At 42.7% G+C, this 12,723-nt stretch overlaps 1 protein-coding gene across 2 annotated transcripts in view; it reads left to right on the forward strand.

Annotated features, from left to right (window-relative positions):
* The window catches only part of LOC122790821 (disabled homolog 2-interacting protein-like), a 1,962,433-nt gene that overhangs the window by 623,719 nt on the left and 1,325,991 nt on the right, over nucleotides 1–12,723 (forward strand). For both annotated transcript variants that reach the window (XM_044058453.1, XM_044058454.1), the window contains exon 2: nucleotides 8,976–9,129. In XM_044058453.1, the coding sequence (XP_043914388.1) occupies nucleotides 8,986–9,129 (144 nt within the window). In that variant the 5' untranslated portion in view covers nucleotides 8,976–8,985. The remainder of the gene's footprint in view (nucleotides 1–8,975; nucleotides 9,130–12,723) is intronic.

Here is a 12,723-nt window from a genome sequence, read left to right on the forward strand (position 1 = left end):
GGAGGCATTTGGATCTCGACCCTCCACCTCCTGGGTGTCTCCGCCTTTTGACCCACTCATGCAGGTAGTGGCTCGGAAGGCGTGGGCAGCCCCGGATTCTGTGGAACCTGTCCCCAGGAGGCCATCCAAATTTATTACGGCCCCTTCAGACAAGCAGTTTCTATCTAAGGGCGTCTCTGTGGATGCTATGGTGGTGGCGGCGGCCACCAAGAAGGAACTTGCGGATCCTTCTGTGCCTGTCCATCATCCTAACAAAGACTCTAGGACCATGGATAGGTATGGCAAGCGGATGTTTTCTTCAGCGACCTTTGCTATGCGTTCGCTGAACTACCTTTGTCACTTCACCAGACTTCAGAGAGACATTCTCAAGGAACTAGGTGAGGTAGTTCAGGATCCTTCAGCTGCTGGGGCCAGGACAAGATTGCCTCACAGCTAACAACCCTAAATTCTTTAACCAACTCCTCCATGCGGCTCATATCCTATGCGGCTGATGGAGCGAGTAGAGCCGCAGGCACAGGAGTGGCACTTAGGCGTCAGGCCTGGATGCAGCTTTGTAATTTCACGGACCCCTTCAAGGCGTCCTTCACCAATACCCCCTTTGACGGTTCGGCTTTGTTTGGACCGCAGGTGAAGGAGACCTTGACCAGGTGTGAACAAGACGGCAAAACCCTTTCTGCCGTAGGAGTCCATTTTTCCACTCCTTCAAGACCCTATCCCAAAGGTCAGAAAGGAGGAAAAATGTGGTTCCATAAAGCCCAAGGAGTTACGCTGGACACACGTGGTCAGTTTACCCCCAGAGGCAGAGGGGGTAACAATAACAGACGCCGCCCTAGAGGCAGGGGGGGTCCCCAGAATCAGGGTAGCAGGGAGCCTCTTCCTGACAAACCCTTTCAGCATCCCTGAGGTGTTGCCCGACTGTCCACCCTTGGAGGCAGTTGGGGGAAGGATATCGCTGTACCCATTAGCCTGGCGTTCCCTCTCACAAGACATATGGGTACAGTCGATCATATCCGAGGGTTACAAAATCCCTTTCGAAAGGTATCCTGTACCTCTCCAATCCCTTCCAGACATCTCACCCGGTCAAAGGGATTTGGCAAAACAGGAGGTCTCAAAGCTCCTAGAAAAAAGAGCCGTCCAAATAGTTCCAGCAGACCAAGTAGGATCGGGCATCTACTCAAGATTCTTTATGGTCCCCAAAAGGACGGGAGATTGGAGACCAATTTTAGACCTGAGCAATCTAAACAGATTTGTCAGAAAGGCAAGATTCCGGATGGTCACGGTTCAGTCCATTCTGCCCTTTTTGGGCAAGGACAACTGGATGTGCTCGATAGACCTTCAGGACGCGTACTATCACATAAAGATACACAGACGCTCCAGGAGGTTTCTCCGCTTTCGGCTGGGGACCAGTCATTATCAATTCAGAGCCCTGCCCTTTGGCCTCACTTCAGCCCCCAGAGTGTTTACCAAAGGCATGGCAGTGGTTATGGCTCATCTGAGACGTCAAGGATTCCAGGTGTTTCCTTATTTAGACGACTGGCTCCTCTCCGCCACCTCCAAGCATCAGCTTCTTCAATGCAGAGACTACACTCTGCAGATCTGCAAACAGTTGGGAATCTCAGTGAATTTCGAAAAATCTTCTCTGCTGCCTTGCCAATCTATCACCTTTATAGGCGCAGAGCTAAACACCGTCAGTATGTTAGCCAGACTAACAAATCAGAGAATTCTGGACATCCAAAAATACGTTCGGATCATTTTACTGAGCAACAAGGTCAGAGCCAGATTGGTTCTGAAGGTTCTAGGTCTTATGGCTGCGGCCATTGTACTTCTACCATTAGCTCGCTTCCACATGCGTCTTCTGCAGTGGATGTTATTCACTCAGTGGTCGTTCCAGAACCTACCCATGAGGCACGAAATTCTGGTTACACAATCGTGCAAGACTCATCTAACCTGGTGGATATCTTCTCCTCTGCTCCATCAGGGCCGACCGTTTGTTCCCCCAACTCCGGTTGCCACAGTCACTTCGGATGCCTCTCTGATCGGGTGGGGGGGGCATTATCAGGGCAGGATGGTCCATGGGACTTGGCAACCCACAGAATACCATCTGCACATAAATGTCCTGGAGATGAGAGCGGTGCTTTTAACGTTGCAAGCCCTCAACGACTTTCTTCCCTCGGGGACTATTGCAGTTCAAACGTACAACATGTCTGTAGTCTGGTACATCAACAAGCAGGGCGGGACCTGGTCCTATCCTTTATGTCGAGAAGCTCTCAGACTTTGGCAATGGGCAATCTCCTCTCATCGGTTTCTGATAGCAACGCACATCCCCGGCAAGTCCAACCTCTTAGTGGACAGACTGAGCAGAGCTATTCTCATGCCTCACGAGTGGTCTCTCAAACAATAGGTAGTGGACGAGATTTTTCAGAAGTGGGGCACCCCTTGTTGCGACCTTTTTGCTACACCCCAACACAGCAAATGCCCAGACTTCTTCACCCTCTTTCCCCTACCAGGCCATCCCCTGAGAGACTCTGTAACCCAGGATTGGCCCCGGGGACTTCTGTACGCTTTTCCCCCATTCCCTTTAATTCCACAGGTCATTCAGAAAGCTACCGTTTTGAGAGCCAAGTTGATTCTCATTGCCCCTTACTGGCCTCGAGAAATTTGGTTTCCGTCCCTACATCGTCATCTCCTGGTGCAGCCTTGGCATCTGGACCCAGTTCCAGATCTTCTGATCCACCAGACAGGTCAACAGCACCGGGCCATTCGTTCTCTCAACCTCACTGCTTGGTTGCTCCACTTCCTTCCCTAGCCAGGCTTCCTGTGATCTCTGACCCTGTTAGAGATATCATAATAGCTTCCTTAAAGTCGTCCACCAGAACGGTTTATGCTAGCAAGTGGCGACGTTTTTCCCTATGGGCAAACTCCAGGCACATTGATCCCTTTACTGTGCCGGTGCATTCAATTTTGGATTTTCTGGCTGAAGTTTTTCAGTCAGGATCTTCATCGACAGTTAAAGTCCGACTGGCAGCAATTTCTAAATATCATGTTGGCTTGCAAGATCATAACATAATGTCACACAGACTGTGCAAAGCTTTTCTGAGAGGTGTTTTTTTCCTAAAACCTCCAGTAAAACATCCTCCTCCACAATGTGATCTGAATTTGATGTTAGCTTCCTTGATTTTACCCCCCTTCGAACCGTCTGCTTCATGCTCGTTAAAGTTGCTGACCTGGAAAACAATATTCTTGGTGGCTGTCACTTCAGCAAGGAGGGTATCTGAACTACAAGCCCTCTGTATCCGTTCCCCATACTTAGTTTTTCACAAGGATAGGGTATCCTTAAGAACTAATCCATCTTTTCTGCCCAAAGTTGTTTCTCAGACTAATATTAATCAATCCATTGATCTACCAGTTTTTTTTCCCTAATTATTCGGACAGAGCTGAACAAAAACTTAATTTTTTGGATGTCCATCGTCAACTCAGATATTATTTGCATAGAACTAAACAATTCAGGAAATCTGATCAATTATTTGTTTCCTATGCAGAAAACAGGAAAGGTCTCCCAGTTTCAAAAGTGACCTTATCCAGATGGTTGTCTTCTACCATTTCTTATGTGTATTCGCTCAGAGGCAAGCAACTACCCTCAAAACCGAAAGTGCATTCAACCAGGAGCCTGTCCACATCTACAGCTTTTCAGGATAGGCTACCCATTGATACCATTTGTGCAGCAGCTACTTGGGCCACTCCTCATACCTTTGTCTCTCATTATAAATTAGATTTGGCCTCCAGGGACAGAGCCAGGTTTGGTTCCACAGTTCTCAAGAGTCTGTTCCATTGAGCCACCCAGGATACAGGTGCTAGGGACGCGGTCCCATCCAGCAAGAATGAAGGCGAGATTGACAACTTAACATTTAGAAGTTATGTACATACCATAACGTTCCATGTTAGTTGTCTTCTCTCGCCTTCTTTCTTGCGTCCCTCCCTCCTTCCCCCTGGCCTAGACAGATCTTGAAGGGCTTCTCTTTCTCAGTTTTCACTCTCCTGAGTCTTCAGTAGAAAGAGTCTATCTTAAGAACTTTTTGCCTAGTTTTTCTAGGCTAGTCTTTGCTCTTCCTTTGGGAATAGTATTATTTAGCAGGGTATTATAGCTACCAAATGAGATCTGAGGTAGTCTCGCCTTGCATCATGGGATATAGGGTTACCTCGAGCTGGTAAAAGGAGTTCTCAAGCTTAGCAGTGCAGTGGAGCCGAGGATCGGCTCCGAACCCATCCAGCAAGAAAGAAGGCGAGAGAAGACAACTAACATGGAACGTTATGGTATGTACATAACTTCTAAATCTTGTTTAGGAATTTTACTTAATTAACTGCTTTATGCGTACCATATTAATGTTCAAACAGATGCATATTAATGTTCAAACAGATGTATACTTCCTTGGATAAAATAGAGGCATTCACTTTGGACCTTATGTCCGTATTTGAATATAAATGTCAGACTTCAAATGCATTAGCCTCCACATGTGGCATAGAGGGATAAAGTGATAATTACATCCCGGGTTCCATGTGTAGTCAGGGAGAATTGGCATGCTCATGCTTTTGACATACTCACATGGACTGATTACAACAGTATGGTGCTGCCTTTGGGGGTGCAGAGTGTCTTGCTGACATCAGCCCCTTATAGAAGTGAGGGTGGATTCAGCACTGATACCCATTGTATGTCATGCCATTAGAGTGTTATTGATTTCATGCAGCGTTGGTGGAGAATTAGCAGAAAACACTTCCTGGTAACAGTGTGACTCTGCTCCTGCTTCCTCGTTCTCTTCATCAGCCCTGGACATGAGTAGAGATTATCCTGGGATAGGCTAAGGAGATGCAGTAGACCTGGTGTATGTCGAGTGGTCCTGGGAACAGTCGATGGTCAGTGGTGGGGAGCCAAAAGGACTCTTGTAAAAAAAAAAAAAAAAAACTTTGAATACATTAGCTCTTCACAACAATGCATACATTTCAAATCCAAATTAATAGGGACTGAATTTCATTACTGCAAGTTGTGAATCTTAGAGACATTTAGATATTATAAAGCCTTTGTTATTTATGTATTTATGTTCTTTAATATTATTTACTGCTACTGTGTTCTGACTCATACAGTAATTATGGGATACAACCAGAAATGCAGACTCTCTTTGCCACAGTTTCCAATCTTTGTAATATACTAAATGGAAACATTTGCATTAAAATAAGTAGGTAGCCAACTATCATTATATGAAAACAGAATTATACAGTGGCAAAGAATTATCTGAAATCTGAGTGGACCAAACCACCTTTTTCCATGCATAAATTATTTAATCACTCATAGAAAAATATGTCATCTAGTGAAAGGAAACCATTGTAATTTTTCTTCAATACTTGGCATCTCAGAAGCTGCTAACACAATTCCTTTTTTCTTCAGTTTCATATAAAATTAATAGGCAAATCTCATAATGTCAACCTAAAATTTTATTAAATGGGTTATTGCTAAAATGCTCCCCTCATGCAGCTGGCATTCAAACTCGAAATGAAATATTGCTGTAAACTGAGTTAGAGAGTAAACAAAGATTACCCATCTCAAAACATAAATGCACCACAAGATATTTTACTTTCATGATCTACCTACATTGCAAGTCTAATGTTATACAACTCAGTTTCTGGTTTTGTTTCATAAAACTGTACACTTCTTACCTCACAATTACTAACATCCCATATTATGGTGCATCATGGAAAATCTCTGTAAGAAGAGACAAAATTGAGTATAGGGAAAAAAGAAAAAAAGTACCAGGTGATGATGGCCTCCTGAAATGATGTGATATAGTCCCTACCTGATGTCACTGTTGACCGTCTAAGTATTTGAACTATAATCTCACGTACACAGAAGAAAAAAAGCTTTCAAAATAAATACCCTTGCCAGCCTATCTGATGTAGATGGATAAAACCATAACTATGACCTGAGATTCAGTAGTGTGTCAGATACTGGGGGAGCTGGGTATGGGATGATGTGAGTGAACAACAGGCTTGTCCATCCCAGGGGGATGGGGGGGGGGGTCGACCTCCATACAACACTGACACTTACTTGAGAGAGGAAGAGAGTTGTATGGGGCACAGTCCTAGGGGCCTTGGATGTGCTTGGCTCTGCCAAGACATGTTTCAGCAGTAATCCTTATGTATAGTAGGCGAATATGCAAACACACACACAAACACACACACACACACACACACACACACACACACACACACACACACACACACACAGGTATAGCAAACCTTCATGTCAATCTCTAAGGGAGGGTTAGGTCCCAAGATGGAAAAAATCCTTTATCGCTGTCTAAATTATGGCCATTGCCACTGTGACAAAGAACAAATAAGTGAGTTGTGGTGCAAGCAGCAAGCTTGACACCCAATAAAAAAATATACAAAGAGTAAATAAGCAGAGGATTAAGGCTATGAACAGTTAGTAAGCTGTTTCCTCTGGCTTTTGATTCCCTCATATTCCATTAGCCTACTGTGTGGCTCTGAGAACTCTCCTTAACTAGACACTGCTCACAAAAGGGACATTTGTATCCAGTAGACTTTCCTAGTTAACAAATAAATAAAATAAAAATAAATATGTGCTCTATGTTGTATACCTACAGGGTTGGGGATTAGTATAAAGGTTAAAGTGTTTACCTCACAGACACAAGTTACAGCGTTTGATTCACGACTTTGAGAGGAAAATTGGCCAGGCTTAAAATGGCCCACAAGGGCAGCTAGCCTAGTACTTACCTATGACCAAGTAAAAGTAGTTGTACATTAACAAATGAGTGTAAATTACTGTTTACCAACGTTTATCATGTCAAAATCTCAAAAAACTTTAATTCCTGTATTTATGATGGCACTATGAATGTAAGATCCATTAATTGTTACCATGTAAACATTATTTTAAAAAATAAATACAGGCAGAGAATGTATTCATTTATTTGTTTGACAGCCAGTTTGATGCACTATATGAGATAGTTTCTTCTGCTAAAATATTAGACAGCTGAAATTGCAGAAAAAAATGGACCACCTTTCTGACCTGCAGAACACAAAAATATGTTTGCATTTTCATTTTTTCTATATCTGTTATTGTTTGCATTATTTTATCCGGAGCTTTTCTCCCCGGGTCTGCTGAAAACGGGCTTTTAACCCAGTCTGACACTACCCGGTTAACAAATGTAATAAATAAATAAATAAAAATAAAATAAACACAAAAATAAATGTAGAGCATGATATGGTAGCAATGTACCATGTGTGAGTTTGAGTACAAAACAATGCATATTATAGACATAGACTCTGGATTAAATAATGCTGTTAGCAAGAAGCCCGTGTTAAATATGAAACAGGGCAATTTAGACATTAGTAAAAAGAAATATTTGAATGTTTAACTTCTGTGTTTTTTTACACTTATACATTTATAGTGATAGAAGTTACATGTTTGTAATAAGCACTGTTTTATAGGCTTTGGCATCAACTGTTTCTTTAAATAGTTCATTAAGATGCACTTCTATTCATGGGACTTGTTTTAATTATATGTACTGGTCACCTTTGCTTTTTAAACTTTAACTGCGTCTCAACTTTAAATGCCTGAGAAAGCATGTGTTTTTATTTAACACTTTTGTTGTTTAATGAAGTCTGTTCCTATATTATTCCTGATCCAAGATTGTTTCTGTTTGTAACACTTGTAAATGCTTGAGCTGAGAATTCACTTCTGTTGAGACACATTTGTGAAATGACATAGATTTCCCACTCCCTCCTCAAAGAATGCATGACATTGGACCAGTATTTGAATTTCTGCATAGGTGCCCTAGCAGTCAAGACTTCATATCTCACCATACTATTTGAGAGTATTAGTAGTCTGGACTCAAAACAGGTAGCAGTTAAACTGCTGTCCTGTTGTTTGTGTATTGTACTTGCAGAGTGAGTGCATTTGTGACAGACAAACGATGAGACATAGATGCTTTTTTTTTCATACTTCATTGTATTTGCTGCTGCACACATAGAAGATGTTCACTTTGTGTTCCTAGATGAAAGATGATGTTAACTGCAGTATATTATGATAGCTTTGCATAGGTCATTGTAGTGAAGAAGCTAAAATGGCTATAAATAATATTCCTTTGTGTTTTTGATCTTTAATATTTCTTGAAGTATGTGTTTTTGTAATTGGGCTGCAGTTACAAAGATATATTTGAAATGTTATGATATTGCTATGTCAAACAGTAAGGACATATTTGATTTATTTGGAAGGAAATGCAGATGCAAAGTAAGCAATTCAGTCTTCATGTGATAACCAAAGCACAGGTGCAGGAGGTGATAACACAGACTTCTACCAATGGGACATGTTACGGTATTATAACATACCCATTTCATCCCACTGACTCTGCTACATGATGTTTACATGGCAGTCATAGTTCCCCTATGGGAAGTCACTGATATATAATGTATTTACCTAAACATGACATGTGGGATTCCCTGCTGGTGTTAGTGAATGGCATGCAGAATACTCCTTTTGATAGGTTTGTTTGCAGTATCTTCCTACCCCTCGGAATTGTTTCTAAAAGACTGTTAGTAGCCATCAAATTCTAAGATTATATCGCTATCCTACACCAGTGTGATAAGATTTTTGTCCTGATTGATTTTACAAATAGAGCCATTTTCCATTTTTAAATTAATTCACACACAAAATTTAATTTACCATGTATTTAAATGAGGCAATCTTACTTTGTAGCAAAATTTACACATATATGCACGACTTTATTCATCTTGTATTTAAATGAGGCATTCTTGTTTGCCAGCAGAATTTAGAGGACTACATAATTTTGAACTGCCTTTTGTGCCAGTGTGAATCTGAAGGTTGCTTGACAGAATAACTCAGTGAAAATAAACAAAAAACAATGTGAAGTAAAATGGGATGTAATCAGTGTTTATATTCCCTCTAGATCACATCTAATGCCGAGACTGAAGGAATCGCGGTCCCACGAGTCTTTGCTCAGCCCCAGTAGTGCTGTTGAGGCTCTCGATCTCAGCATGGAGGAAGAGGTCATCATCAAACCTGTGCACAGCAGTATTCTGGGTCAGGACTATTGCTTTGAGGTAAGAGATACAAATGTATAAGCTTAGTAGTCTACTAAAAATGCTATGGACTACAGTCCCCCTTTAAATAATTTAATGTATTCTTTTTCCATAGGTTTCTTGTGAACACTTAGATTAAAATATGGAATCATTCTGAAAACATACATTCCTGGTGATGGATTAAGAAATGGCTATACATTCTTTCGTAAATAAAAAAACTCAGTACTTCTCTTTAAAAATATTTTATATTATACATTATAGGTTCATAGGTTCATAGCTAGGTACTAGGCTATCTGCCCGAAGACATTTATAAGCCTAGCCAGAATGTGTTGGCTTTCACCGCCCCCCCCCTTAGATTAGTTCCCTGTGCCTCTGTCCAGCAGAGCCACTGAAGTGATCCCTGGGGTAAACTTTCTGTTTCGCATCCACTCATCAATGTTTCTCTTGAAGAGTGTTAGTGAGGAGCTCTGCCTAATGTAGATTGGAATCTTGTTCCAAAGCATGGGAAGTCTCTGGGACAGGAATCTATCCCTCCAGCATGTCCTATTTATTGTTGTGGTGAAGTTTAGATCCCTAGAGCGTGTGGCTCGAGGGGATATGGTTTTCTTTAGGTGGAGCATGTAGATCAGTTCTGGGTTGGACATGGCCTTGTATGTCAGGCAGAGATCACCTCTGAGTAGGTGGTATGCAACCAAGTACAGCTGGAGTTTCTTCAGTTGAGCTGCATAGGGCAGCTCTTTGAGGCCAGTGATCCTCTTGGTGAGGTACTTCTGTGGTCTTTCCAGCTATTGCAGATGTCTTGTAAGGTACATCCCAAATGGGGCGTTGTACTCTATGATGGGTCTGATGAGTGATGAGTAGAGGGGCACAATTACCTCTTTTGATCTGGATGTGAACCGTTTTGTGATTAAGTGGGCCACATAGAAGGATTTTCTAACCACTTTGGCAATGTGGTTATCAAAGGAGAGATTACTATCTACTTGGGTCCCCAGATCCCTTATTACGTCTTCTGTAATTAGGGGACTACCACCTATGTGGTAGTTTGTGGGTACTTTGTTTTTTTTCAAAGGGGATGACTATGCACTTTTTGGCATTTAGCTTGAGGCCATGATTTTGACACCAGGTATCCATCTCAGTGAAACCCTTTTGGAGGATGTATGTGTCAGCCAGAGAGTCAATTATAGCCCCTAGTTGCAGTCATCTGCGAACTTGGTCAGCCATAGTCCTCCTGTGCTTGCCTGTACCTCTGAGAAGTATATGCCGAACAGGAGGGGTCCTTGGACTGAGCTCTGGGGAATGCCACTTGTAACAGCGGTTTAGAGTCGGACCTAGATCCCGCAATTCTCACCATGTGGGTTCTGCCCATGAGCCATTTGGCAACCCATCTTGTGACATAGGGGTTTATGTTCAGGCTGGTGAGCTTGTCTATAATACCAGAATGGGGAATGGTGTCAAAGGCCTTTGTGAGGTATAGGTAGGTTGTGTGTACCACCTTTCCCTCGTCTGTAGCCTTGGTAATTGTCTCAAAGAAGTCCACCAGGTTTAGGAGGCAAGATCTGCCCTTAACAAAGCTGAACTGGGTAGGGTCCAGTGTTTGGAGGTTCCCAATGTCTCTGTTAATGAGGTCCATGATGATACGCTCCATAGCCTTGCAGACCAAGCTAGTCAGGCTCATAGGGCAATAGTTCCCGGGGTTTGTTGTGGCTCCACCTTTGTGGAGCAGAATAACTGTTGCTGTGTGCCACTCTATGGGTACGAAGCCTGTGGAGAGGCTGAGTTTGAACAGTGTGTTTAGATAAGGGGTTAGTTTGTCTTTGAGCTTGTGTAGGACGCAGCCTGGGACACCGTCCAGTCCCATTGATGCTGTGTTTTTGGCTTTGGGGAGGACTGTTTTAACCTGAGTGTCTGTGATTTCAGGGGCTCTACATTCTTCTGGTATGGTTATGGGCCCTTTTGGGGGTGAAGTTTGCACTGAACCTGTCTGTCAGGATGTTGGTGATATCGGCCGGTTCAGTGTATTTTGTGCCATTCTGCACTAACTCCGAGCAGATCTGAGTATTGCCATTTAGATTCTTGACATAGCTAAAGATTGCCTTGTGGTTATCTTTGGAGTCCTTTGCAATTTTTCTTTCGAAGCTAGCCTTGGATGATTTTATGAGGGATCGTAGTTTGTTGTTGATACTGATTAGGGATGTCTTCCTTTCTTGGGATTTTACTCTTTTCTGTACTAGTCTCCTCCTTCTGTTGTATAGCTTGTTTATGGCAGGGATCCACCAGACTGGTTTCCTTTTCTTGGAGGAGTGAGTCTTGGTTTTTCTTGGGATAGCATGATCCATGCATTCTTGTAGGTGCCCGTAGAATGCATTAGTAAAGGATTTTGCAGCTTGGACAGCATTATCTTTTAGCATGGGGGCTTTGAAACTTTCCACCTCAGTCTTAAGTAACGTGACGTTTGCTTTTGAAAAATGTTTCACTGTGTTTCTCAGTGTTTCCAGAAATGCGGAATGGGGGTCCTGGGACATGGTGGGTGATCTGTAGCAAGCTACAATTTGAATTGCAGTTTTGCCCGTTGTTATTTGCACGTGGATGATCTCTGAAGCATCGTGCTGTGCCATTAACCTGGAGGTGTGGGTATCGTTGATGAATATGGATATGCCTCCACCTTTTGTATTTTGGTCCGGGTTCTGTGGCCGAAATGTATGGTATGAGTTGTAGCCTGATAGTGCTGGGATGCTTTCTGGAGCCTTAAACCAGGTTTCTGTTACTGTACATATATCGATTTTCTCCATACTGAGGAGTGCATTTTGAGGTTTAGATTTCTGGCATTGAGTAGCATTACCCTCAGTTTTTTGTTACTTGTGCTATTTACGGCGGTGGGTTTGTCTTTTGAGCTTTGCCTAAAAAAGGCACTATGGGGGTGGTAAGAGCCTTGGCCAGTATTCGAAAGCCTAAGCGAGCATGTCATCCCAGGTGGACAGACACTGGATCCCCCTTGAATGACACCAGAAACTTAGCCATTTGTTGAAATTGATAATTTTTTCTTTATACCGTGGTATCATTCTTGGTGAGGGCAGGATGCTACTCAGGGTTAGGGTCATACCAGCTTGGGCTACGTGATCAGAAAGCTCTTCCATGTCTCTTTTCATGTAGTCCAGGGAGATACAGCTCAGGTCATTCACACCAACATGGACAATGACAGAATTGTATTTGTACTTGTTCTGGAGTGACCTGGGTGCTTGTGTTATGTGGCGGATCCTGGCATCTCACAGGTAGTTAACAGTAACCTTCTCCTTGTTCAGCCTAGTGAGTGGGACGTCAGTGTGCCTGACTATAGAGTCACCTATTACTAGTGTGTTGGGTATGTTATTTTGCCTTAAGGGCTGTGATTGGGTGGCACTCTGGTTTTGTGAAGTATGTGTTTCATGGTTTGTGTTGGGGGGGTGGAGGTTGCTTGGATGTCTTCTTTGGAGGTCTCTGTTGCTTTTGCAAATTTTTATTTAGAGCCTCCAAGTATGTTTTCGTGTATTTATGTGTGTTTTTTGTCGGTGCTGGTTTAATGGGTCTATGTGAAACTGGTGGTGTGATGCAAGTATTTCCTTTCTCCTCTTGACTGTG

Source organism: Protopterus annectens, chromosome 16.part0 (assembly GCF_019279795.1).
Source record: "Protopterus annectens isolate FY-2018-M chromosome 16.part0, PAN1.0, whole genome shotgun sequence".
Classification (NCBI taxonomy): Eukaryota; Metazoa; Chordata; order Ceratodontiformes; family Protopteridae; genus Protopterus; species Protopterus annectens.